General features: G+C 45.9%; 1 protein-coding gene across 1 annotated transcript in view; it reads left to right on the plus strand.

Annotated features, from left to right (window-relative positions):
- APPL1 (adaptor protein, phosphotyrosine interacting with PH domain and leucine zipper 1) overlaps positions 1-27,393 on the plus strand; it is a 31,661-nt gene extending 4,268 nt beyond the window's left edge. The window contains exons 2-22 of the mRNA XM_032966449.2: positions 2,346-2,444; positions 4,311-4,370; positions 4,913-4,984; positions 5,666-5,753; positions 6,033-6,074; positions 6,891-6,949; positions 7,913-8,059; positions 9,111-9,193; positions 9,910-10,068; positions 10,905-11,093; positions 13,279-13,321; positions 13,463-13,519; positions 14,575-14,666; positions 15,167-15,424; positions 17,564-17,616; positions 18,386-18,563; positions 19,933-19,969; positions 20,880-21,029; positions 22,338-22,388; positions 23,073-23,162; positions 23,675-27,393. Coding sequence (XP_032822340.2) covers positions 2,346-2,444; positions 4,311-4,370; positions 4,913-4,984; positions 5,666-5,753; positions 6,033-6,074; positions 6,891-6,949; positions 7,913-8,059; positions 9,111-9,193; positions 9,910-10,068; positions 10,905-11,093; positions 13,279-13,321; positions 13,463-13,519; positions 14,575-14,666; positions 15,167-15,424; positions 17,564-17,616; positions 18,386-18,563; positions 19,933-19,969; positions 20,880-21,029; positions 22,338-22,388; positions 23,073-23,162; positions 23,675-23,830 — 2,163 coding nt within the window. The 3' untranslated portion in view covers positions 23,831-27,393. The remainder of the gene's footprint in view (positions 1-2,345; positions 2,445-4,310; positions 4,371-4,912; positions 4,985-5,665; positions 5,754-6,032; positions 6,075-6,890; positions 6,950-7,912; positions 8,060-9,110; positions 9,194-9,909; positions 10,069-10,904; positions 11,094-13,278; positions 13,322-13,462; positions 13,520-14,574; positions 14,667-15,166; positions 15,425-17,563; positions 17,617-18,385; positions 18,564-19,932; positions 19,970-20,879; positions 21,030-22,337; positions 22,389-23,072; positions 23,163-23,674) is intronic.
- Positions 27,394-27,673: the final 280 nt, after the last annotated feature.

The following is a 27,673-nucleotide window of genomic DNA, read 5'->3' on the forward strand; positions in this document are numbered from 1 at the left end:
GTAGAGTGTGATTTGTGGGAGTTTTTATTTTTATAATCATTATTTATACATGGAGTGAAGTGGTGGCGCAGTCTTTGCGCACTTCGCTATAAACCTGAGTTTGATGTTTGGCCACAGCTAACGCTATTCGCAAGTGATATCTGAACAGGTTCTGTTCCCCCCCCCCACTTTACTCATCCACATTGACGAGCATGGTGGAGTGTGGTCAAACAAACTCTACTCAGCAGAGGAGGAAGCCTTATTGCACCAGTTAATTGACAAGGACTATAAGGGTGTGACTTTTGGAATGACCTTCAGTTGGTCATTGTAAAGCACAATTTAACCCAGCCGTACATCAAAATGAATGGATTTAAACTTGAGCTGCCTCTGTTTCGGACACAACACTTACTCTGCCTACAAGGTGAGCTTATGTAAGCCCTGGGGCATATGAGATTGCCTTTTTACGTGGGTTCAGTCATCCATAAAAGGGACTTTTTATGGCATGTAGGGTTTTAAAAACGAATATCTTTAATGTCATCAAAGTTTGCTGTAACACTCACCACACACAGACTGGGTCTGGTGTTAAATGTGCATTTTCGCCATAATCTCTACTTCAAGAGGGGTTTTTTTCAATCTGCTCTCTTGTCTGGTTAGATGAAAGGATTTCGAATTTGCTCTCGGCACTCGGTGTTGCACTAACACCAGTGTGAGCGTAGCTTGTGCAGCCAAGTATTGTGTTCTGCTGAGGTTATTGCCTCCGACTAAATCACTTAAATCTCAGAAGCTCAGCACGTTTGAGTGTGGACAGTTCCTGGATGGGTTATCACCATGCAGGTTGTTTCTTGACCTGTACGGCATGGGTAGGTCATCATCCAGCAGTGGATCGTATGTGTGTTGTGCTAATAGTGCGACTGGGGTTTTGGGGGGGCTGTTGCATTTCCCCCAGGTTGTTGACACGAACTGGCCATGGAAACAAACATCAAACGGAAATCTGTGGTCCCTTGAGTTAACATCCACCTCCTTACCCAATGCCACAGCAGTGTGCCCTTGACTGCATAGCGCACACATAACCGTTTCTTCTGCGCTGGAACCACACTGATCTGGAGGGAACCTGGAGATATCGGAGTGTGCGGATTGTATTAACATAGCAGAGCTCATACATCGAAAAAAACCTGCTGCAATGTTATGATGACATGCAGCATTTGCAACTGTGTTGTTGTTGGTTTATCTAAATGTTCTGTACAACTTTCCAGATTGAGTTATGGACGTTGTTATTAGCAAACGAAATTCAATTGGCTGCCATGGCTAACATCGGTGACAGTAAATATCTGAACCAGTCCTGGGCCCTTCCCTGTATCAGCCCACACTGACCAGCATAGTGAACTATAGTCAAACAAGTCCCACAACCGGTAACATCTTGGGGAGGCCTTCATCCAGCAGTGGCTTAACAGAGGGTTATACATTATTATTGATGTAAGCAACTTTTCACAAAATGATAATAAAGGTTTTGGTGCAAAAAGAAAGTCACTGAACTCCCTTCTCGAGCACCCATTGATGTGCTAAATCTTTTCCCACACTCCACTGTCTCCGCTATTGCAATTGAGTAAGTTTTATGGCAATAGTTCACGTTCAAAATTACCTTGAGCTCAGATGAACGAATCTGAACATAGCCTTGTAAATAGAGCTGAGTTATCTGATTATTTAAGGAATCCCTGAACTCTAACAATGATCAGATCAATTACTCGACTAAATCGGATAACAGCAACAAAAACATCTCACCTTTTTTCCCATGTGTACCACCAGACGGGAGGTGATGGGGGGAACCTGGTGACATCGGTGGTATCATCATTGGCTTCACTGCCGGACTTGGCTTGTAGGGGTTTCCCGCCTTCAAGAGGCAGGGTATGAGGGTGGCCAACATTTTAAAATCTGGACATCTTTGTAAAAGAGCTGCATAGCTCATCGGATTCCTCCAACATAAATAAATATTCTGATAAATAGGACACAAAGCAGTTGATTCTAATTTGCGTGTATTTATTGACTAATTGTCCCAGCTCTACTAGTATTTGATTATTCTTTCAGCCATAATCCGTAAGTGACAAGAACAACTCTTCACAACAGAAAAATAGTGCAAGCCACAAAACGATGCGTTTCAAAACAACTCGCTTGAAACATGTAAAAAGCACTCTGTGTGTGTTGTGCAAAAAAACCATCAGCATTGTCTGATATTGGTCATCCCAGACAGGAGGACCTCAATGCAATTCTTCCAGAAATGCTGATTGTTTTTGCATCGCGTACAATTCAGCCACACACTGGAACATGACTGCCTCCTCTCACTTGTCCCTTCCACTGCACACCCCCAACAGACTCGCTCGCTGATGAGCGTGTTCGAGGAGGACGCCGTGATGTTTGCGGAGTTCGCCAACCGCCTCTCGGGCGCCATGCAGAGGGTCCACCAGGCACAGGTGCTGCCCGTCGTTGTCCAGCATCAGCGCACACATCCCGCATCCGCATGCGTTTGTAATATACTTGGGATTTCAGCGGTGCCGGCTCAGCACTGACCCCTGAGCAGCCCAGCCACCTCTCAACTCATTACAACGGCGAACCAGGTTTAATCTTGGCCAACTGCCTGGATTTTAACCCAGCGTTTTAGCAGTGTAATATTAGTCTCAGCAGTATTATATTACTTGCACAGTTCGATGCATTTATCCTGAACTTTCCCAAATCCAGGTCATCCGGAATGCACCCGATCTTGTCGGATCTTGAAAGCTAAGCAGCATTTAGATGTCATTGTGTTTGGATGGGTGACTACGACGCACAAACATTTCATAGGCTGTTGGGCAATGTGGTTAACAGGAGAGATCATTGCAGCAAAATCCAAAGTTTTACTGTGTTGCTTTGCTCCCACATCTCTGCTCCCCGCCTTCACCAACCTGCACTGTACAGTGTGGTGAAATATGGTCAAATAGCCCCTACAGCTCACACAGTGTGGGGAGGCCTTCATTCATCAGTGGATTGAATCAAACGGCTGTACAGATGCCCGCCACTTTACCCCACAGCCTATAACATGTATAAATATATGTGCATCCAGTTAAATCTTGACTTAAAGCTTTCGTGACTGCTGGAATTCATATTATTTTGGTCTTTCGGTAAAGTCACGTAGATAGGTTGAAAGAAAATAACCAAAAACTACGACGTTCCGATCACAACACAAGTAGGCCTTGGCAAGGTAAGGTAATTTACCTTTTTTACCGGGTAAAAGGGTAAAGGTAAAGGTGTCGACATGCCAAGGGGTAAGGTAAAGGGTAGGGTAAAGGTAGCTCGGAAGAATTACCCGATAGGGTAAAGGTAGCGCGAAGTATTAACCCGGTAAATACGGTGCCTTGAGTTTACCGCTAAAAGCTCCGTGGCGCAGTCCGTGGCCTCCATTTAATAAGTAATATTAAAAAAGAAACGTTTTTTTTAAAAACACGCTGTTATGAAATCTACGAGTAATGGCAGAACTCCACGACTCCAGGAAGTGGCCCTGAAGCTTGCCACAACGTAAGGGACCGTGGGCAATTACAGCCAACGTCAGTTTACAGTGGACAATTCGACCCAAGCCGAAACGTAACATAAAAAATAATGTTTACAAATATTTTTATTTTATTTTTGATGATAGAACATAGTATTGTCATCAGTAAGACATAAGTATACCAAGTTCGCAGTCGAAACCACATTGGGAAGTGGGTTAAAATTGAGTTACAAGATTTGAGGATTCAACAACGACAACAACAGAGTGAGTTTAAAGAAAGCGTGTAAAATTGGAATAATTGAGAGTATTCTATATGAATAAAGCACTCTACCTAGCATTTACCTGTTATAAACCTTTTTCATGTGTAGTACCCCAGTAATTACCCTGTAATCTGTATGGGGTAAGGGTAAAAGGTAGGATAAAGGTAGGCTCGTTGCTTTTAACCTTTTACCTTACCTGCTGAAGGGTAAAAGGTAGGGTAGAGTGATTGTATTGTGGTAAAGTAAAAGGTAGGGTAAAGGTAGGCGCGTTGTTTTTACCTTTTACCTTACCTTGCCGAGGCCTAAACACAAGCGATCGTCATCAGGAGGAAGGAAGAAAAATCGAAACGTCGTAGTTTTTTGTTATTTTCTTTAAACCTATCTACGTGACTTTACCGAAAGACCCAAAGAATATATATATCCAGCTAATTAGTATTAGAGTTGGTCACACTTGACAAACATGTGCAAATCAAGTCCTGTCATTCCGAAAGGCTGCAGTTCCGCCCCGTGCACTCGCACCGCGATGTGATCCTCTGCCGCATGTGTTGTCGTTGCAGAATGAGCTCTCTCTGGCGACACAAATGCTCTCGCAGCAGTTGCTTGACTATGGCAAACAGGTGACGAATTTATTTTTTGACACACAATGCATTGGTGCACATACGTCTCGTCTTGCAGCCTTGTCAAATTTCAAGACGTTTGGGAAATCATTTGCTTTCTCCATGTGATTTGTTGGTTCCCATCTTCTTCCACTGATGTGAGGTCTGGCTACCTTCCTGGTCCTCTTTCTCCACTCATTCCTGTCAGGGGGAGGGCATCATCTCCACATCTACTCCACAGTCCTTCATATCCTGGTGCACCACTTTAAGACCCCTCTTTCTGTTCCTGCTTCTCAGTCTCCACGCTGGGGCGTCCATGTTCATTACCTTCCTTTTCAATGTGGTTTCTTCTTTTCTTAGGACATGTCCTAGCCATCAGAATCGACTTTCTTTTGGCTTATCCTCGTCTCTTAATTTCTGACCCGATCAATTCTTGTGATCCGAGATCCACCTCATCATCCTCATTTCTATGGTGCACAACATGTGCCCATCCTTGATGTTTATAGTTGGTTAGATCCATTCGCTGTCTTAATCCATTTCGTTTTCTTGTTTTTTGTTCACAGCGTTTCCCATTGGCTGGCGATGATGAGGTCATGACGTCGACCCTGCAGCAGTTTGCCAAGGTCATCGATGAGGTTGGTTGTTGCAGTCTCAAGCTTTAGCATTGCAGCACCTGCATTGCTGATGATCTATCATCGTTCCTACTTATTTTAATGCAGAGAAAACTTAACGTGCATCTCATTTAGGTGGCCGGGTGGCTCAGAAGTTAGAGCACTGAGTTGACACTGCTTAGATCCTAGGTTTTAATCCAGAATGCCGCCTGTGATGGAAACAAGGTTCTCAGTGTAGCGAGTTGATGATTCCAGCCTGGTTACCAATAGCTGCACTGTGCAAAAAAAAACATTTATGAAATGTATTTGGCTCGATTCCATATCAGAGAATTTAAAAGTTTGGTTTGACTGTCATCATGCGATGAATATTAGCCTCGGCGGCAGAGCACATGAGAAAGTGTTGCCTCCTCTCTTATCCAGAGGTCACTTGAAGTGTCATATCTCCTTCCATGGCATGTTCCTGAACACTGGTCTGCGAGAGTTCCGAAATAATTATTCGTATTTGATGAACACAATCGGGGTATAACCGAGGGAAAAGACGTGTTCTTTTCACATGCATTTGTCATTTCTGAGCATGCAGTTGAGTATTAAGAATGCTTTCACAACGTATACGCATAGGATCGCTTAATCTTGCCACCTCATCTTCCTCTTTTTTTCTCTCTCTCGCTCTTTCCTTACGATCTTTTGATCCTTGTTGCCCCACAGCTGAGCTCCCAGCATGCCGTGCTCACCACACAGATGGCCGACGCCATGATATTTCCCATGAAGCAGTTTAGGGACAAGAATCTTGCGGGTAAGAAGTAACGATTTTGAATTAAAACACAAAAAACAAAGACCAAAATCACCTGTATAGCCTTAACAGACTGTTGGGGCAAGTGCTGTTCTCGAGCAACTATGAAGGCCGGCACGGCACACGAAGGGGTGGGTGGCCAGCACCACACCCGGCCACCTTTGTCTCACACACATACATACACGAATGTGCAATAAAAAATGTGTATGACCTCTAGAACAATCATGTCTTAATGCAATGTTTATTTTTGTGTTTGCGTCTTTTCTGTGTTGTGTGTTACAGAACTCCTCAGCCTCAAGCAGATGATGCAGATTTCCACCAGTGGTAAATGTCACTATAGACAGAGAGACGTCCTGTGCATAAGGTGTTGAACATATAATATCCGCACATATGTACGTATATGTACATGCACCCGTTTGTCCATCCACTGCTGGATCAGGGCCTTCCCATGGCACGGAAGTTACTTGACCATATTTCACATGCTGGTCAATGCGTTTTCGTGGAGGTGGAGAGGATAGATGTGTGGGAGTATAGAAGTACAGTACAGCAATGGATTTTTTTAACTGCCCTTTGCTGCCCACCATTTAACTCCACAGCCTATAACACCTGTTATGCATGGCGGTCACCAATTCAAGCATAATTTATCTAGGCTCGAACCTGCATAGCGCCTGAGTGCTTATGACATGTGCATTGTAGGTGGTTTAGTCAAAGCCACATAGATGCACACCCACACACTGGCACTGTACGCTTAGTTTGACCTTAGTAATAAATATCTTACCACGCACATTTACTCAGTGCACAAGAAAACCCTTGCAATTCAAGATGTTCATCGAAAATGTCTGCACTCGTAAAAATAAATACAAAACATGGTCAGAAATAGATTAAGTGCAATGCCTAATCGATGACCAAGGCAGAGAACATGTCCGAACGTAGGTGTGCCGTGGAGATGGAGCGATTAAATCAGCTTGTGCGCTGGTGCTCGGTGGATTGTGAGAGATGGTGATGGCATTGGGAGGCATTCATTTAGCAGTGGATTAATCATGCCTTTTCATGATGATGATAATGATCATAATGCATTTTTAATTGTGTGCGTCTGTTATTCTGACTTTCAAATGTTGGCCCCTAACTTGATTTTTTCAGAGCACGAAACTGCCGTGACAAAGTACAGCCGCCTCTCCAAGCGGCGCGAGAGCGAGAAGGTGGGTGGCACAATGACAACCAAAGACACTGGTACACACGCACACACTGGTACAGACGCAGACACTGGTACACAAAAGACAAAGATCCCCCCCTATCGCCTTAGCAGAGTGTTGGGGCAGGTGCTGTTAGCGAGCACTCATAAAGGCCAACACGGCACACGAGGAGGTGGGTGGCCAGAACGACACCCTTTGTCTCTCACTTGAGGCTCAGCCAACCTAGGGGAGGCCCAGGATCGATTCAGATAATCTTCACTGGTTTTGGCCGTGAGCAGGAATTGAACTGAGGTTTGATGCGCAGCACACTCGCCGCTTCACTACCACTCCACACAACAACAACAACAACAACCGCCATTCGCCACTAAGTGGCGGTGACGTCACCACGACGCTTGTGTCAGGCTATGTGCACCTTGAGGCCACGTGAAGTGTTGAAAGCCCGCTGGCAGGAGGTCACGGGGCAGACCCAGGTACCACGGGTCGATTGACTAAGAGGACTGGCTGATGCACCACCTGTGCTCCCTACTGTGCCAACCTGCTGTGCTTTAGCCACCCGGCGCTCCGCTCGTTGTTGTGAGCGTCGCGCCTCCGCCCTCCGTTGTTGTTGGAGGGCGACTGCCTCCAACTGCCCAGTAGCGTCCTTCACGAGCCTCCTCCACTGAGGCCGATCTTGACACCGCTGGTTACCTGCATTGGCAAGTCCACTCAGCTCCACGTCCTCCTGTACCACATCACTCCATCTCTTCTCTAGCCCGTGCTGCACCCGAACAAAAGCTGTTTAGGCATGCGGTGGCTGGGCATGCGGGCTACATGGCCCAGCCAACGCAGCCTTGCCTGCCGGAGGAGCTCACCGTTGGGACTTTGCCCAGATCTTTCGCACACACACGCACTGATACACCAGCACACAGGCACACTCTGGTACACAATCACTCGCTCGCACACATGGGTGTGTTTCATTGTCACGCACAGGCGAGGCACGACGCCACCGAGGAGGTGTATGCCTTCCGACGCAAGCAGCACCAGACGAGCCTGCAATACTGCGCCACCCTCAACGCCATGCAGTACCGCAAGAAGGTTGTCACTCTGGAGCCCCTGCTCGGCTACCTGCAGGCACAGGTGCACCGCCGCACTGCCACCGCCATCGCCCACGTAAATCGGCGACGCCCACGCCACCGCGGTCGCGATGTTCGGCTCTCTCCATGGTCGATGTCGGTGTTTTTTGTTGTAACGGCATTGGTTATCTGTCAATGTGTCTGGTAGGAATGTAACAACTGCTTGATTAATCGATTTACAAATAGATTTGTACGTTTACAATATAATTACTGAGCATAATTAGCAATTATATTTGATTAGTATTGTCATCGGCTATGACCTATCCACTTCTGATCGAAGGCTTCCCCAAGTCATCACAATCCATCAGTCCTGCAAAGCAATAAATATAAATATGAGCAAAAGCAAAAGTCACGTACAACAAGTTTGCTAAAGCAACATAAGTTTTATGTCGGAGGAACAGAACTGGAAACACGAATACCTAGCATCGTACACGATGCAAGAATCCAAAAACCTTGTTCTTACACGCACGATTTCACACGTGTGTTGTGAGCATAAGAATCGGTTTTAATCAATGAATTGATTCATTAACGTGTCAACCTTTTTCCATGAGATGTGTCAAGGCATAGCATACCACCAGACTTCAGTGTCCCTCCATGAATATGTTAATTTCTTCTGTGACTTTGAACTATTACCAAGGACTGTAATGTTGAAAACGTTTGTGTATTAGCTCTGTCAGTCTGTCCATAACGAGGGTGGGGGGGGGGGTGTCTAAAAACTCGTAAAGATGGTCCGGTTTGAACTAAACTGGCGTAGACGTTCTGTTGCTATTAGGGACTTAGTCTTTTGAAATCCTGACAAATTGTTCAAAGGTTGTATCCAATACATGGATTTAACAATCCAGAGCAAAAGAAGATATGCAAATGCATTTTATCTTTACAGCTACCCAGCAGCTATAGAACTGCGAATTAAATCATTCTAAGGATACGTGCATGTTGGTAAGTGCGAAAATATAATCCGAAGTTAAGTGATTTTTCGACAATTTGTTTACACCAGGCATGTTGTAAGTACCACCTGTTTAGTGGTGTTGTTTTTAATGTCCTTGGCCCGTGTTCAGTTTGGATTCTTCCGCATGGGGTCCGAGAGTCTCTCCCAGCAGCTGGAGGAATTCATCGGCAACATCTGCGCCAGCGTTCAGAGGTAGGGTTCTCAATAAAGCGTGTACATACTTACACATGCAATTCCAGACCCTTGCAACATTCAGTACATTAGGTGTTTGTATTTGTCTCCATACAGAATCGGAATATTTATTTATACTGGAGGAATCCGATGAGCTATAAAGCTCTTTTTCACATGCCCAATAGGGTCTGGTGAGGACGGTACAACGACAAACAATACAAAAAACACGATAGGAGTGAAAAGTATAGGAAAGTTAAGCGAATAAAAAAACGAATAAAACAAAACAATTTTTACTTCACAAGTTAAGGCCCACTGGCCACAAATGATAGCTCAACAAAGTGGCTTAGCATGTGAAAATTTATTGCAGCCAAATCTAAATGTGGAGGGAAAAACCTGAGGACCCGGAGAAAAAAATCCACGCTACCACGAGGAGAACATGCAAACTTCAAATACACAGGCATTAGTCTCGGGATCAAATCTCGTCCTCTAAACCAGGCAAGAAAGATAAAGTCACGCCACCCTGGTGCCCCTCATTACATGGCCTGTGAACAAATTACATAGAATGTGCCTTATCTCATCAGATTTGAGAAGTTAAGCAGGTTTGAGCTTGGATATTTTTGTCCCAGTTCGACTATGAAGTAACCTCTCCTCCCCCACGCCTGCCCCCCCCCGCCCCATCCCATGTCCCTCACCCCCCCCACCACGTGCTCGCCACACCTCTCGTCCTCGGAGCCCAGCGTGCGCAAGGAGCTGGACACGGAGCAGGAGAGCTCGGACCTCAGGGTGAAGGAGCTGCTGGAGGCGTGCGAGCATCTCTACTCGCCCGAGCCCCCGCCCGGCGGCGCCATGCCAGACTGCACGCTCACGCGCAAAGCTGGCTACCTTAACCTGCGGCAGTACGAGGCGCCCACGGTTGTCCGCTCGACGCACCGGCGCACGGCCCGCTTCCACCACGCGGCGCTTGGCCGTTAATAATGAAACAAAAACATGACTGCGATGCCGTGTTGCCAGTGGTGCGCAAGCACGATTAACTAAAACTCAACACGTTGGTCAATGATTTTTCTCTAAAGAGGAAAAAAAAACACACGATATCGTATGTGATAGGCGACGTTCCGGGCAGCTGCCCTTCTTCACAGCAGTGAGAGCTCTGCTATGCGAGATCTCTCGCCTGCAAAGAAGGGCAATTACCTTCAGTACAGGGTTGTTGACAAATCTGTTAAGAAAAAATCATTCAAACGCATTGTTTCGTAGTGCTTTCCAACACAGGCTAGCCTTCGGAAGTCTTTAATTAGCAGTATTAAAGCCCAGCTGGTAGCAGTCAAAGCTAAATAAATTTTGATATTTCCTGTGGTTTGTGTCTTCAAATGTTTTGGGCAACCCTTTGATCACCTTGGCCAGTCATCAACAGTCAGCTGCTAATGAGCAATACCATTGAATTAATATTGGGTCACGTATATCACAGTGTCCCCCCCTCCCGTGTCCAACTGACAGATCTATCGATGCTGGACGCACGTTTGGGGCTGCGTCTTACTTTCCAGAAGGTCTTAACAACCCGTGGAATAACAGTGTTAAAGAAAGACTTTGCGTGTCAGCCACCTGACCGAGTTGGCACCGTTGCTGTGCGTCCCCGTAAATTTCTATGTTATGCCGTGCGCGTGCACGCGCGCGCGTGTGTCTGTGTTTGCCGTGCGCGTGTGTGTGTATGTTTGCCGTGCCGATTGACGCCATACAGTAAGACGGGGCTGGTGTCATCGGCATGGGAGCGGCTCTACTTCTTCACTCAGGGAGGGAACCTCATGAGCCAGGCACGCGACGCGGTAGCCGGCGGGCTCGTCATGGACCTCGACAACTCCTCCGTCATGGCGGTGGACTGCGAGGATCGCCGCTTCTGCTTCCAGATTTCCGCCTTCGACGGGAAAAAGTACGCGCATGATGCCGACCGGGGGCTGCGGGGCCATAGTAACGCGGGAAGCCGGGCTCTCAAAGCCCTTTACGACTCGCCTCTGACACTCGATTGAGCCGTAATTCTTGCCCTTTGCTGACCTCGAATGCTTTTTAAAAAAATTATTCCTATGTAACTTGCATTTTAGGTGTAAGATTCGATTGTTGGAGGTGGTCAGATGGCTAAGGGGATTAGTTTAGTTTATTTACCCTTTCCCATTCCGAGACGTCTGCAAGGTTGCAGAGTAGGTCCCGCTCACCTCTGTATCTCGGAACGTACAAGTGGCTCGGCGTTAATGTTATTTAGAGAGGCATAGCGCCGTTGTTTTTAAAGACATTGTACTCGCCGCAGGGAACTGTAGCGACACGACTGCACTCCATGATAACTGGCGCCAAACTGTGCCACATGCCTCCCTCTCACATGGCCTTGTGGGAGCCTCGGTAACGACAAAGTTATTTTAGTTTAGTTTTTCTTCCGGTTTTGTTTTGATGATGTACACGTACGTCATCGGAACGGTATCGTAATAAAAACTGGTGACGTACACGAACGTCATCGGAACGGGAAAGGGTTAATATTACAGCAGCCTTGCACCGCTGAGATGACAGGTTTGGAACCGGGTAGTTACCCTACATTAAACCAGGTTCTCAAGTTTGTAGCAAGTTAAGATGTGGCTGGGTAGATCATAGGTAAGAGATGCTGAGTTGGCACTACTGAGAATCCTGGGTCGTAAGCAACCATTTGTGGACACAAAAACATCATCACGTTACATTTAGTTCTGCACTTCATTTGGTTTCAGTTTCAGCTCTGCAAGAAATATCGGTTTATCTTGCAACATATATTACACTCACAATCAACTTTCCTCCAAGCTCCCTTCCAGTCACCTCTGTTCAAAAGGGATCTCAGAGGTAGCTCTGTGATAATCCACTTATCTGGGCCAGTCTCTAACACGGAGGTTTTCATTACTCTGTGAGCGTTCATCTAGTCAGAGGCAGTTCTTTGACCCCTTCCTCCAGGGTCCGTTATCGGACACTTGGTGTTGTCGTACCGTTCGCTGTGAGAGTTCTGCATGGAAATTCCATTGTCTCGTTACATGATGCTGATGGCACATGAAGAAAGTGGTTCGTCGAAAAAAATATTTAAAGAATAATTTGAGAGCATACTTTTTTGAAAATGTGCACAGTTCTAGCTCACATTATGGCTATTGTTGGGCGGTTTGGGAAACTGAGCTCCTAACTCAACTGACCCCTCACTTCTGACTGACCTCTGGCCCATAACTCTAGCCCATGGCTGACCCTTTATGAATGTTTCCCTACCCATGATTGTAGAGATGTGATGATTCATCATTGAAATTGATTCTCATCGTGTGATAGGTACATCAAACTGTGTGTACGAATCAATTCCTTTCTCATGTATTTATTTTGTCTAAAACATTTTACCCGTGGGACGCTTCTGGAAGGGGAGTTGAGACAGACAGAGATGAGCAGCAGTGATAAAGGAGCAGCACTGGGCAGGAAGGGTAGGAGGGGGGAGAAGGAATGACTGGGCCAAGATATTGGGGCTGAGAGGGTGATGATGATGAGAGGGGAGGGTTGAGAGGGAGAAGACGGAAGGAAGGAGCAAGCAGGAGTGAGCTGCATGGAGGAGTAGCATCTGAGTGGGAGTAACCATACAAATCACGTGATTTACAGGAGTCTTTAGCTGAATGATATAGAAGTGATTGGTGCATGGAAACATCATAGTAAATACAATGGTAACAAAATAGTGAAACATTGATTGCTTTGTGAACAAGCGTCATGACATCTCATCGAATCGTGAATAGAGCGAAATGTGCATTGCTACCAAATTGAGCCCTCTCTTTTTAAAGGCAGATTACTTGGCCTATAGTAAAAACACCACAAAATCACTGATAACAGTTTCCCCAGTCATCCATGCTGTCGACATCTTGACCCTGTTCAAGTCTAGGCTCAAGACCACCCTGCTTTATCCTGGCTCATGACTGACTGCCTCTATTAAAAAACACATGCGGTCGGTGATATAAATTCCAAATTGCATTATGATTTCTCTTTAATTTTGCAGAATAACAGTATAATCAGTTACTAAGGTGCCCCTTAGTAACTGTATTGATCGAAGGGTCATGCTTTGTGTCAACTGTGCTTCGTCACAGGGTGGTGATATTACAGGCCGAAAGCAAAAAGGAATGTGAAGAGGTGAGCTCTCACAGTCACATGGCACAGTTTCGTCATGCCAAATCATTGACATTCATCCATGTAATAACTGTATTCTTCAGATACAATAAGGTGAAATAAGAGCAAGGGTGTGCGTGTGTGTTTTTGTTCTTTCTTCCCCAGTGGATTGTCACGATCAGCAACATCTCCCGTCAGATCTACCTTACGGACAACCCACAGGTGCCATGCGGGGTTTTCGTGCAGCGGTAGCCAAGACAAAAACACCCCATATAGCATTAACAGACTGATGGGACAAGTGTTGTGAGCGAGCACCCGTGAAGGCCGGCACGGTACACGAGAGGGTGGGTGGCCAGCACCACGCCCGGCCGCCTTTGTCTCCCTAGTGGCGATGTTTACACATCGCACCAGGTACTCATTTGAGGCTGAGTCCACCTAGGGGAGGCCCAGAACCGGTTCAGATAATCGTCACCGGTGTTGGCCATGAGCAGGAATCGAACTCGGGTAGCTGGGTTTGTAGCACAGCGCACTAACTGTAACACTTCACATGATATCTTAATATTGCAGTGTCACATGTATATACGTCAATGACGTCTCCATGGCGTTGTGACATCCTAACTTCTGTACATGTGACCGCTGAGCTATAGCTGTTGTCTCCAGCTCTCGCCACTCTTTGTATCTCTTTCATGTCCTTTTCGTGCCATAGGCATGTTGGTGTTGTGTGTCTACGTTATGTACATGACTGTGTGCATGTTTGCATCGGAGAGCGGTAGTGTTGTGGATAGCACCCTATGCTACGAACTTGGCAAACCAAGTTCGTAGCACAGGGAATAGTTGAGCTGCTTTTGGGCCTCCCCTGGATAGACTCGGCACAACCTCCGACCCTCTCGTAGTTTGTGTCACCCTTCATGGGTGCTAGCTAACAGCACTTGCCCCAATAGTCTCTTTAAGGCTATATGGGGGAACTTCGTGTTGCGTGTTGTCATGTTGTGTGCGTGTATGTGTATGCGTTGAGTATGTCTACAGATGAGACTATTGCTTGCTTTCTGCATGTCATGTGGCCGCCGTATGCGGGTGTGTGCGTGTGTGTGTGTTGTTCGCATGTCACATATGTGTCTTGTCCAGTTGGGTTTCACACACGTGTGTGCATGTCATGTGTGTGTGTGTCATTTGCATGTGAGTGTCAGATGTCTGTGTGTTCGTTTTGCATGCTCGTCGTGAACTTGTGTGCATGTAATATTTTTTGCTTGTGTGTGTGTGTCTTGTGCGTGTACTAGGAGGTGGCGGCACGCGTACACCAATCGGCCATGCAGTCCGTGACGCCCACATCCTCCTTCCAGGAGAGACACCGAAGCCTGCGACCACGCATGTCAGTATAGACGCACAGAGACATGAATATGAACATCCCCTGTAGAGCCATTCAGACTTTTGGGTCAACTGCTGTTAGTGAGGATCTATGAAGGCCGACATGGTGCACAAGAGTTATGTAGGTCAGCACCATGTCCAGCCACTTTTCCACTGCTGATGTTTACACACCGCACTAGGTACTCATTTCAAACTGAGTCCTCAGGAGAGATCAGGACTGGTTCATATGTTCTCTACTGATGATAGTCATGGTTAGGAATTGAACTCATAATATGGTATGTAGCCGACACGTGCTAATCAGAAGTACGCACAGACACATATCCAGCAGTGGATTGATAAAAAGGGTGTACATGTACACATACAGAAGGACTGTATACATGTACATTGATGCACCATCACATGCCTTCGTGTGACTTTGTATAACAGGAAAGTCACCTGTAGTTACATTTCGAGGCTGGCATTGACACCTCACGAGAGAGCCCACTTCTGCCGTGGCCCCCACAGCTCCACCTCGAGTCCCCGCTCCTCGGTGAGCGATGACGCAGCACAGGCGGCGACTGGCGGCAGTGGCGGCGGCTCGTCGACAAACACCCCCGCGTCGACGCCGGCCAAGACCGCCATGGCGGCCCAGGCCTCCCCCCACCGTGCCACCACCTTGCAGCTCGTGGTGCCGGGCACGCCGATCCAGTTCGACATCATCTCGCCGGCAACGGAGGAGCAGGAGGGACGTGGAGGCACGGGGGCCGGGGGCACCGGAGGAAGGTGAGCAGGCGCCTGTCTGTGTCTGTGTAGTTCGAGAAGTTCGATAAGCCTTCCATTGCTGTACCAGTGGTACAGATACAATGGGAGGCTGATCGATGCCAGAGTGCGGTCAAGGGATGGCTCCCTACTGATCAACCATGTTATGTATGCTGATGATCTGGTGGTTGCTGCTCACTATTGAGATGGAGTTGGAGGTTCTGCTGCTGAATCTGAAGAGTACCACTATGAGGTGGCGCCTTACCGGATATCAGCCCCACCAAAACTAAGCATCTGGCCTGGGTATTTTGTATCATCTAATACACCACCACCTCAATTTTCCATGGGGCAGTTGTGGAGAGTGGAGAAGCTTCCGTACCTAGATAGTGTGCTTATAACCAACTCCGGTTTGTCAGCAGAGGTCTCTGAATCAGCAGAGCCATTATGTTTTCATCAGCTGCGTAACACAGGAAACTCCCTGATCTGTTGCTCCACATGAAGCTCCGGGTCTTCTCAGCCACAGTCATGCTCTTCCTTCTCTTTGCTTGTGAAAGGTGGACCCCTCAAATAGACCATTGCACCGGTTTGAAACTTTCAGGCTGTTATCCCTATGTTCCATCCTGGGTTTAACCAGGCTGGATTGTGTAAAGAACTGATAAATCCTTAAAAGATCTGGAAACATTCCCATCATTGAGCTCCTCCGGCACACAAGACGGGATTGGCTGGGTTATGTAACCCAAATGCCCAGCCACCACATGCCCAATCAGCTTCTGTTTGTCCGGATAGAGGGGATTAAAAGGGCACAGCACAGGCTGGAGAAGACATTGACTGATGCGGTACAGGAGGATGTGGAGCTGAGTGGACTAGCCGAAGACTGGTATTAGTAGTGTCAATGTCGGCCTCTATGGAGGAGGCTCGTGAAGGATGCTATTGGGCAGTTGGAGGCAGTTTCCCTCCAACATCAATGGAGGGCAGAGGAGCAACGCTCACAACAATGAGTGAAGTGCCGGGCGGCTGATATGCAGCAAGTTGGCACAGTAGAGGGCATCGGTGGTACATCTGCCAGTCATCTCAGTCAGTCAACCCATGGCACCTGGGTCTGTCCCGTGACCTTCCTGTCAGTGAGCCACTTGGTGGATAATGTCTGTTATTGTTTGAGCGCTAACACATGCAGCTGGACGTGGTGTTGGCCACCCACCCCCTCGTCTGCCATTCGGACCTTCATTGGTGCTCGCTAGCAGAATTTACCCCAACATTCTGTTCAGGCTATGCAGAGGATCTTTGTTTGGACTGGGAAACGAAGGCAGCCATGCATGGTGCTGACCACGCCTACCCCCGCATGTCCCATGCCAGCGTTCATAGTTGATCACTAACAGCACTTGCACCAACAGTCTCTATGATGCCTGTAGGGGGATCCTTGACATTGTAAAACACCTCAATCTATCACGTGACCTGCCAACGAGCCTCCGACACTTAATGTCGCCTCAAAGTGCATCATCACTTCCTTGAAAATGGTGCTTGTTGCTGTTTTATGTGGATGGGAGTGGTGATTAGCGCACTGTGCTACAACCCAAGGAACCTGGGCTCGATTTTCCGTCATGGCTAACATCAGTGACAAGTGTAATCTGGGCCCTTCCTGGACCTCACGTTAACTCGGCATTAAATGAGTACCTGGCACGGTGAGTAAACATCAGCAAGAGGGGAAAAAATGTCAGCTGGGGGTTGTGATGTGGTCACATCACCACTCTCATGTGCTGTGCTAGCCTTCATAGGTAGCCACAGCACTTACCCCAGGCGCTATGGGGAAGGATGTTTGTCTTTCCGTATGGGCGTGTGCGGGCGTGTATGTGTGCATGCATGTGAGTGTATATGCACCACTTTATCGTTCGTTGTGTTAGCTTTAATGGGCTCCCTAACAACAATTGGTTTGTTCAGCCTGCAAGAGATTTCATCTCGAGTTGTTTTTACGTGCGCCTGGGTGGAGTGTTTGCAAGCACGGACAACGCCCCACGTTGACCTCTGCAATTACAAACATGACTCGTAAGGATCATGCTACCTTCAGATCAACATTTAGTGGAATGCTTTTGCATATAACATGCTTGGCCATGATTGACTATGAATGCAGTGCAAGCACTGATATTGACCTTGTCGTTAATTTTCCAGGCGGCAGAATCCATTCGGGGAGGAGGGAGAGGAGGATCAACCAGGCTCTGAAGGTTTGTTTGCTCCTAACACACAAGTCATTTCGATAAATAAGCCACGCCAGGTCTCAACCACATCCTTAATGATTTCAGTGGGTATTGCCAATTGTGCCGAGAATTTGTTATCTGGGCAAATAACACTGGTGTGTGCATAAGGCAAGCATACATAGCCATTAAGTCTGTATGCCCATGTGTTATGTTCATTATCAGTCACAGTTGTTTCCTCTGTAGCACTTTGAAGTCAGGTTTAAGGTGTAAGTACCACGAAATAGTTTTGTGTACATATGAGGCACATTGATGATTGTACCCCCCCCCCCGCACTATTTTTGCGAATTGTCACGATGTAATGTGTATCTCTGTTTCTTAAGTCTCGTTAATGTAATTAACTGCAAGATAATAGCATAACAGCAGCATATAATTTGCATATTTTCAAAATTGTCAGTTCTTACACGCATGTATTCATACCTGAATTGTATTTTAATCGTTACATCAATTCATTGTGAAATGCTTAGTGAACATAGGCCAAAAAAGCCCACTCTTCAAATATTTGAGTGGGCATTAAGTATTTGTTTACTGTGCTTTCCATTGTGCCCACTATACTGTGGGCATCTGCAAGAATTTAAGGGAAGATGCCCTCGCTATTGTGTAGAAGACCACACTTGTGCCCCAACTCATCGCCACAAACGTATGATAACCACCTGGCGACCCCACGTCTTATTGGCTTGTAACACGCCGCGTCCCCTCCGTCCACTTTCACCCGCTCGCCCGTCCTCCCGACACCCAGAGTCTCAGCTGCTGCAGCAGCTCTACGTGGTTCGCTTCCTGGGCTGCATGGAGGTGGGCGCCGACCCAGGGCCCGACGTGATCTACGAGACCATACGGCACGTGCTGACCTCACGTGCCATCCACAGCATCTTCCGCATGACCGAGTCGCACCTGCTCGTCACCTGCTCGCAGCTCAGGTAGCAACGCGGCGCCAGGTCCTCTCACTTTCGTATGGATACGGGTTGAGTAGCAACTATAATCCATAATGGGTTACATCGCATAAATGTAAATTTGTCGTTTAACCCGCCACCACCCGACACAGCAAATTTAGTAAGGTTTGGCACGTAAACAACATGCCAATTAGTTACTACTTCAGCACAACCGTGTGTTGTATCGTAAACCGACAACATTTACAATTCGAGCACCACACAGCTATCGCTCGTGTTGGCTTTGTATGATATTTTCACACGTTTCATTCACACCGTGGTTTCGCTCGATCCCCCGAAATTCTCTTACTTTTCGGTCAGGGGTTTTATTTGTTTTTGCTTTTGTCGTTTTGGTGACCCAGGTCACTTGCAAATTATTTTATATCCCTGTTGTCTTGAGGTGTTATCTGGATAAACTAATGCACTTTAACTTGAGAGGTGGAGAGCCTTATCCTTTTTCAGTATCGAATTTTACTTTAAAATTCCTTTGATGGGGGGAGGGGGGGCTCTTGTAAATGTATCTCAATAACATCTGCAAGAGGCTCTTGTATGTATGTTTAACTTCTTTCACACCATACGTAACCAACCGTGCAGTGACATAAGTGGCTGAATGTGCCAGAATTTTAAAAAGTTGTTGCTCAAAAATATTATAATCTGATACCTGGTTAAGAGCACCTAACATACTCACAATGATGAGGCCAGTAATGACATTTGTGGGCCGTTTCAAGGTAGTAGGCCTCATGCTGAAATAAAGTTGTGGACTTTTTTTTGACCCACTGGCCGTAGGATGCCCATGCCAGCTTTACAGCCTCTTGCCTGTTACATCACTACCAAGAGGCAACATACACTCGTGCTTGGATTTTCATTTGCTGTTTGTGGCTGAGAGATATGACACATAGTGCTCATCAATATTTTGGAATATGTTCATATACAGCCCTTTTGCCAATGCACTGATGAATCAAGGTCTTTCCACACCATAGTGGGTTGTGGGGGTTATTTGGCCATACTTCACCACTCTGGTCAGCGCGCAGGAGCGAGATGGACTTGCATCCTGGGATCATGAGCAATGGTGATGACATGTCGAGTCCTTCATCCGGGAATGGATAAATCATGGTTCATAGTTCATAATGAAGATAATGTTTCCTTGTATACCTTATTCTGCTATTTTAATAAATACGTTAATATAAATTTTACGTAACTATCAAATGGTGTCATTGCTATTGCCTGCAAAAACATCAGTGGGTTGAATTGCTAACAAGAGTTAAAATTATTTACATGCATGTGTTAGTGCACGTTTGGGTAGCTTGTGTACAGCTTTGGGCTTTTCTAAAAAAAAATAATCTCGCTCTCTCTTTTCCAGGCTGATAGATCCTCAGTCGCAAGTCACTAGGATTGGTGTAAGTAAACTATTGCTCTGACCTCCTACACCCACCCGTGTTGTCCACAGGCATACATACATACATACGTACATGCGTGCACATGTACACGATTGGCACAAAAAAATGCATCTCGTGTGCCATGACCAGTGTCGTGGTCTGAGCGTGGCTGTGTTTCACTCCAGCGCTGTCCTCGAGACAGCCTGGTCCCTTCACCTGATGAAGGCCGCTTGTGTTGTGGCCGAAACGTCGTGATTTTTGTTGTTTTTCTTTTTTACCTACGTGACTTTACCGAATAGAACCAAAGAGTCTTGATATCGTGTTACATTGAAACTTCGTTGGAGACTTTATTGAGACAGGTAAGGCCCAATGAGCTTAAACAGCTGCTGTTCAAGGGTTACCTGTAATACACTGTAAATTAAAATAGTTCTGTGCCGTGCAGACTCGATGGGGGGTAATGTTAGAGTTGCAAGTAGATATGTAAATACGTATTGTGATTATATAAACTGTCACAATTTGGGGTTGTGATTCGAGATTAGTTATTTTTTTGATATTTTGGTAAATTTATTTCCTCAAGTGCCTTGAGTTTTTGTGAACCATTTACATAAAACATACATAAATAATAATCAATTCTCACACACAGTTTAATCCATGTATCTCAAGCAAAACAATACAATGATGACGAGAATCTATGCTTCGTTACATACCGAGTAGTTATTGCACCACTCTGCAACTTTGCTCACCAGGGTTTGATTCCAGGTAGTTCGCAAAACAACAACTTTGGGGAAGCCAAATCATCGAGACATTTCGCTGGCCTCGACTCCACCCTCGTGTTTCGCGCCAGCCTTAACAGGCGCTTCGCGAACATCTCTCGAGCCCAGCATGCCGAGCCAACCGGAAGCGATCTTCACCGCTGTGCGCGTGTTCGCAGTTCCCACTGCGCCAGGTGGGAAGCTGCGCGCCGCACTCGGAGAACCGCCGTCTCTTTGGCTTTGTACTGCACACACCCACGGCTGTGGGGCCCGAGGGGAGGACCTCGCTCTCCTGCTACGTCTTCGAGTCCAACAACGAGGGCGAGAAGGTGAGGGCACAGGAGGTTCGCGTCACGTGCATGTGGTCGAGCCCCCCCAGGGCTTTTTTTTTCTATTATTCATGAGGATAATATTGGCATGTGTATGTTTTATTTATGTGTGTATGTACGTCTGTGGGGAGCGGTTGTGCGGTGGTTAGAGCGTCGCGCAGTTAATTCGGCGACCCGGGTTCGGTTCCCACTCACGGTCAACACCAGTGACGATTATCTGAACTGGTCCTGGGCCTCCCCTAGGTCCACTCAGCCTCATATGAGTCCCTAATGCGGTGTGTAAACATCGCCACTGGGGAAACAAAGGCGGCCGATTGTGGTGTTGGCCACCCACCCCCTTCGTGTGCCGTGCCGGCCTTCATAGGTGCTCACAAACAGCACTTGCTCCTACAGTCTGTTAAGACTATATGGGGGATCCTTGTTTGGGGAAAAGCTAGATTGCTCCACAATTTTAAATAAATGAGGTGTGATGTTTAATCTTGTGATAATGTGAACGAGGTTAAAATTACAAAAAAAATCCCATTTGACCTGATAAGTTGGTTTATGGCCCCTGGCTCTGCTTATCTACGACAGCCCCTGTGTGTGACACAAAACCAGTTTAAAAATTGTTCAGTCTATTGAAGGATCTAAGAGTCCGTTGGAAAGATGCGAGAGGGAAAGTGCTGTGGGTGTTCTCATAGTTCATAGTGCCATTTATTTGGTATAGCCATGTGAGTCATTCGGCTCTTGAATCGGGTGCAACAGCAACAAACAAAAAAAACAAAACCATGAACAAGAAAACATCTTAAAGTGACTCTGTGAATGTGCAAACAGAAAATCCAGGAAAAAAAACATCAAAATATTCCTGAAATAGCACCGTACACCAACGCTGTGTGCAAAAATCCCAGTGGGATGCAAGTCAAACAACAACAACCACAAGACAACTAAGATTAAGGCCATAAGTATAACTCCATACTACAATAAACAAAAACATGGCCAAAACCAAAAAACGTTTTCGAAATCACCAAAACAAATCAATAAATGCAATATAACAGTGATCATACAGACTGTGACCGAATTTTTAACAATAAACTACATAAATAACATATAACACACAAACCCTAGAGCTATAGCTGGCTGCATGAGTCACTCCACAACAACAGGCGCATCAGTCGGAGTATCACATTTTTCAACGCACCTTTAAGATCAGCACACTAAATCAAAATACAGATGCAGTGGATACAGTGGACACCAAGGAGACGGCGAGTGAGTGACAGATAATTTTCCTATACTAGGCCTTGATGTTAGAACTCACCGTTTGCTTTGCAGATCTGTGACTCGATCGGACTGGGAAAACAAATCTCGCTTCACAACACGCTGGTGAGTTGAAGCAAAGCCCGGCCAAAGCAACATCACGTGCACAACAAACATTCTCGGTCTCGGTCCAGCACTGCTCAGGTGATTCGTTTGGCCGCTCAAACCTTTGCACTCTTGTGTTTTTACAGCCTTGTTATTTCAAGGCCCCTGTGGTTGTGAAGTGTGATGTGCCGCCACGTTATTAGGCATGTGCTCCTGTGCACGAGTGTGTGTATATATGTTGTATCGGTGACAAATATCTGAACCGCTCCTGGGCCTTCTCTAGGTTGACTCAGCTTCAAATGAGTTTCTGTTGCGGTGTGTAATCATTAGCACTGGGGAGACAAAGGCGGCTGGGCATGGTGTTCGCCATCACCCCCACGTTTACCTTGCCAGCCTTCGTAGGCGCTCAGACTCCGCACTTGTCTCGACAATCTGTATGGCTATACGGTGGATCTTCGTATTTGTATGCATTTATCAATGACGAATATCTAAACTCGCCCTGGGCTTTAGCTGAGACCACTCAGCCTTAAATGAGTAAACTGTTGCGGTGTGTAAACATCAGCACTGGAGAGACAAAGGGGGCCAGGCGTGACAGCCAAACCCCCACCCTCTTGCATGTCGTGCTGATCTTAACACTATTACTGTGCCTTACACAGTCCATAGCGTTAAATATGAGATTGTGGTCTCATTTGCGTGTGCGTATAGGAGCGCCGTGCGGCAGAGTGCCAGCTGGAGTTACAGGCTCAGCGTGAGCGACAGGAGCTGGAACTGAACAAGCAGAAGGCCATTGAACAGGTACGTGTCGGGAAGCTTTCCTGGGGAGGGCAGGCAAGAAATGTATAGTGTAGTGATTGGGGATGATTAGTTGTGCGTGATGGCTCTCTACAGACACCGGACGACAGATAGCAGAATAATTTTGTTTTTTTTAATAATTGTATTGCCATTTAAAGATGCTTGTTATCGTCATCAACATACTACTGTTGATTTATTGAAAGATGTTTGTCTTTCTGCTTGTAACACCAGAACCAAAAGTAGTACAAGGATGAGACCCTGATTACACAGTAATCTTTATGTGTACATTGCCACAGTGGTGTTGCCAAAAGCTAGTCGTAATAATAATAAAGTTGAATTACAATAAGACTCGAGAATGGGGAAGGTATTGTAACGAATTAGGAAAGATCTTATGTAAAAATGTCACTTCATACCAAATAGCTATATTACGGATTATGAGTGAGCCCATTAAACCTTTTGTCATCTAACGTCATTCTTCATGACCGCCTGCTGTGGGCCTTCTACCCCGACCACAGGACTTGGAGGAGCAAAGCCGCCTTATTGCCGCGTCGGCCAAACCGTCCAATGAGCATGCAACGTCGGGTGACGGACAGACGCTGCGGCTGAGCGATGACCAATCAGCGATGGACAAGGGGGTGGAGCCTGGAAAGGGGACGGAGTCGGAGGCCTGAGCTGATTAGCGAAGGCCTCTTGTGTTTTTTCACGTACTCAACGGACGGAATATCTTTGCGCACTTTCTTGTCTTTCTATGGAGATGTTATGCATCACTGCAGTTTCTAGGGCTGAGACCGACCAACTGAACAAAATGATCCTTATGACGGTACCCCGGGGTACCAAATCATACATAATGGCCCGAGGCAATTAAATATTGTATTTCTGGGACATTTTTTTCCAGGGGTGTACTTAACTCCGTGACTGGGGTACCAATCAATCTGAAATCAGTGCTACTCCGCGATGTCGAAACACAGCGAAGACGATTGCGCTGAAACACTGAACACTCGTACTCACCGTAGTGGTGCATCGTGTACAGCTCTTCGAGATGAGTCGATTGCCGCATCGCCGACCATCAACAGACTAAAAATGACTGCATCACGGACATTATACCGCCATAAGGTTTAAATGTCATTTGTTAATACAACGGCGTCATCCTTAAATAATAAGCTAGAACAAAAAACGATGTAACTGAAACACATTATACAAAAAACTTGCTATTGGGGAAGCGGTAATAAAATATATTAATATGGGTGGAATGAGTATGACCTTACTTGCATCACATTTATTGGTGGCACTGGTTAAGGCAGGGGTTAAGATATTTTAATGCGTGGAGTATAATCATGTGTTGGCAAGTAACGGGTAAAGATTGCTGTGATTTGACAGCTAAATATTTCCACAAGCAGTCTTTTCACGAACACAAATTTTATCCTTTGGCTGTAAGTCTGCCTGTAATGACTACTCAGCTATTGAGAAAATTGGTTATTTGTACTTGCACTTTGCGTACAAAATATAAGGACAGAAGGGTAAATAAAAAATAAATTGAGTTGCATCACTTTCAACTCCATACGAGATCTTTTTTTTACGATTTTTATGTAAAAACAATAGTGGTTACAATTGCTGTGGTTTGCATTTTAAGTTTAATCAAACTTTTTGTTTTTCCCTAAGATGACGGCAACTGCTCTTTGCGGGATTTTGGCGATGCCGCGTGGGTGACTTGGGAAGCGGATTTCCTTGGCCGACCCGAGGCTCTTTTTTCCACCGTGTCCTACAACCAGGGGTGAACTTTTGAGATAGCCTGTCGTAAATTGCAGCAGAGGTTGAGATCGCTGAAGAGCCTCAGTAAGGTGCAACTCCCTATGTCTCAATAATTACACTTTGGAGTAACAAGGACAGTGTCGTCGTTACATTGATCGATGACAAAGTTTAGTTTTATAAAATTTTGCATTCGCGAAGGTGCGGTGACGACTGCGACGAACGTTAACTGTAAATATGTACTTGATCTTAAGGGCAGGTTGAGGATGCAATTAGCACGGTGCGTGAGGTTTTGGTTCATTTGGTGTGTACTCGCATGGGTTTCTAAAGTCTTTTATGCCACAACGGCCGTAACTTTGTGCGGCGAGACGTTGTTACATCTCAATTGATGCCGAGCGAGAGTTAGAGCTGTGTGGCTGACGTTTCCAAACTTTATCTACGCGTTAACCTTGCTGAAACAAAATTGAAAAACGTCCCTACTGCTGTCATTGTTTAACCATTTATCTATCCAGGAAAGCCTCGCCAAGTCTCGGAACTTTCAAGAGGAGCCTGCTACATTGGGATTTGCCAGTTTAATTAACGAGCACTACGGTCCAGGTTTTTGTGATTAAGCTGTGCATAGCTCGCCAAAGTAATTACCGCCAGGGATATATTCACCGATACTTGACTAGATGTTTCCGAGTTGTACCCACGTGTTGTTCCGCACGATATTCGACATTTCGCTGCGCGTGCCGGAAGCTGCTGCAGAAACCGAATTGAAACGGAGAGCTATCCATCAGATGCGTGCCAGGCATTGTGGGAAGCTGATAAGCCAAACTAATTAACGTCACCCCTTTCCCCTGCCTTGCAAATCATGGAGTGTACCAGTGTAATCACCAACTCCGGTATCTGACCTATATTTGATTGTAAAAGTTTTTCACAAGCACCATGAAAACACATTACGGTATTTTACGTGTACTGTATATTTGAAGTGTCTTGAATGCACTTTCGTTTGCCCTTTTCTGTAACGTCATACGCATCTTCGTCCAAAAGTTTACGGTCTTTTTCAACGGTTTTACTTAACTTGACTCGTCGTGGTCAAATCTTGTAGTCAATTTTGTCTACTTCCTGTTGGCCGATCAATTCCAAAATTTTGCACACGTACTCAGATCCGGTGACAATGCATGCCTGTATCAAAATCGGCATCAATTAATCAATTAATTCGCTACTTTAAAGCTATTTACATTTTGTATGGACGCCTTATTATTTATATATTTGTGTAGATTTAAAAACGCCGCGGTCCCTAAACTGTGGAATCGCCTCGTCCAAGAAGCAGGCGGCCACGTGTCTGGCGCCACGTGTCTGTCGCGTCTGCTCCGTGTCAACGAGTTACGGAGGTAATTGATTCAAGTAAGCGTTGATGTGGGGGGAGCAGGCGCTGCATCATTGACGTACTTCTCGACCGTGAGTTAAACGAAGTTATATTCTTGGTTCTTTCGGTAAAGTCACGTAGAAGGGAAACAAAATAAGAAAAAATATAAAACAAAATTCTCACGACGTTTCGACTGCAACACAAGCAATCGTCACCAGGTGTGAAAACCACAGCAAGAAAACGCACGAAATCATCAGGTGTGAAAACCATATAAAGATAATTTGCTGTGGTTTTCACACCTGATGATGATTGCTTGTGTTGCAGTCGAAACGCCGTGAGAATGTTATTGTTTTATATTTGTATTTATTGTTTACCTTCTACGTGACTTTACCGAAAGAACCAATAATATGAATCCCTGCAGTCACAAAAGCTTTAAATGAAAATTTTAACAAAGTTAATAAAACCGTTGTCTTTAAAAAAACTTTTTTTAAGGAGTTTTTAAAATTCCTTTCCTAATGCAATTTAAATTGTCTTAATATACTGTATTTTTTGGGGTTTGGTATAGTTCCATTTTGTTACCACCAGATGGCAACACTAGTGTATCAACGGACGCATGATCATAATACTGAAAGTGTAGGGGGATGATCGAGATGAACGCACGCAACGAATACAAATAATTGAAATCGATATATTTATATTCGAATGCTGACGGCAGATCCCATTTGTCGATCCACTGCTGGACGAGGGCCTTCTCACGCCTCGTGTGCGTCGTAGAGGATGTTTGACCAAACGGGACTCCAATGAGCTGGTCGGCGTGGGTTGGCCAAGGTGGGCAGAATATTTGGTGCAGTAACAGCAGCAGACATTTCCCTACTCGAGTGCTATCCAGGCTCCTCAAAGCTGCTTAGCTTCTGAGTTCGGGCGTATTCCGACTGATCTCGTATAGACTCCTCTACATACAAATTGCATGCGATGTAATGAGGTTGGCCACGTTACAATAACAAACATACCGATTTTTTAATCGATCGTGGAAGAGGGTGGTGCGAATCGTGACATCCCTATTTGTTGTGACAGGTATGGATGTTCAGCTGAAATGGAATTTCGCGTATGGGTTTAAATAAATCGTTGTTTCTGGAACTGTTTCGTGGTGGTCTCTACTGTTCGATATCGTAAGCCCAACCACAGAAAGTGTGATATTCTTTGGGTCTTTCGGTAAAGTCACGTAGATAGGTTCAAAGAAAATAACAAAAAAACTACGACGTTTCGAAGGGAGTTTAATCAACTGATTGCATTACGTCAGCAAAGGTTCACAACATCCACGGGTGTGAAGGGGTGAGCCATGTTGCGTTGTCTGTGTGTGTATATTAAACTTGTGGTGTGAAGAACGAGTGATGTCAGTATTTTGTTTGAGACAGAT

This window comes from Petromyzon marinus, chromosome 36 (assembly GCF_048934315.1).
Source record: "Petromyzon marinus isolate PM22_M1 ecotype Great Lakes invasive population chromosome 36, UKy_Petmar_22M1.pri1.0, whole genome shotgun sequence".
NCBI lineage: Eukaryota > Metazoa > Chordata > Hyperoartia > Petromyzontiformes > Petromyzontidae > Petromyzon > Petromyzon marinus.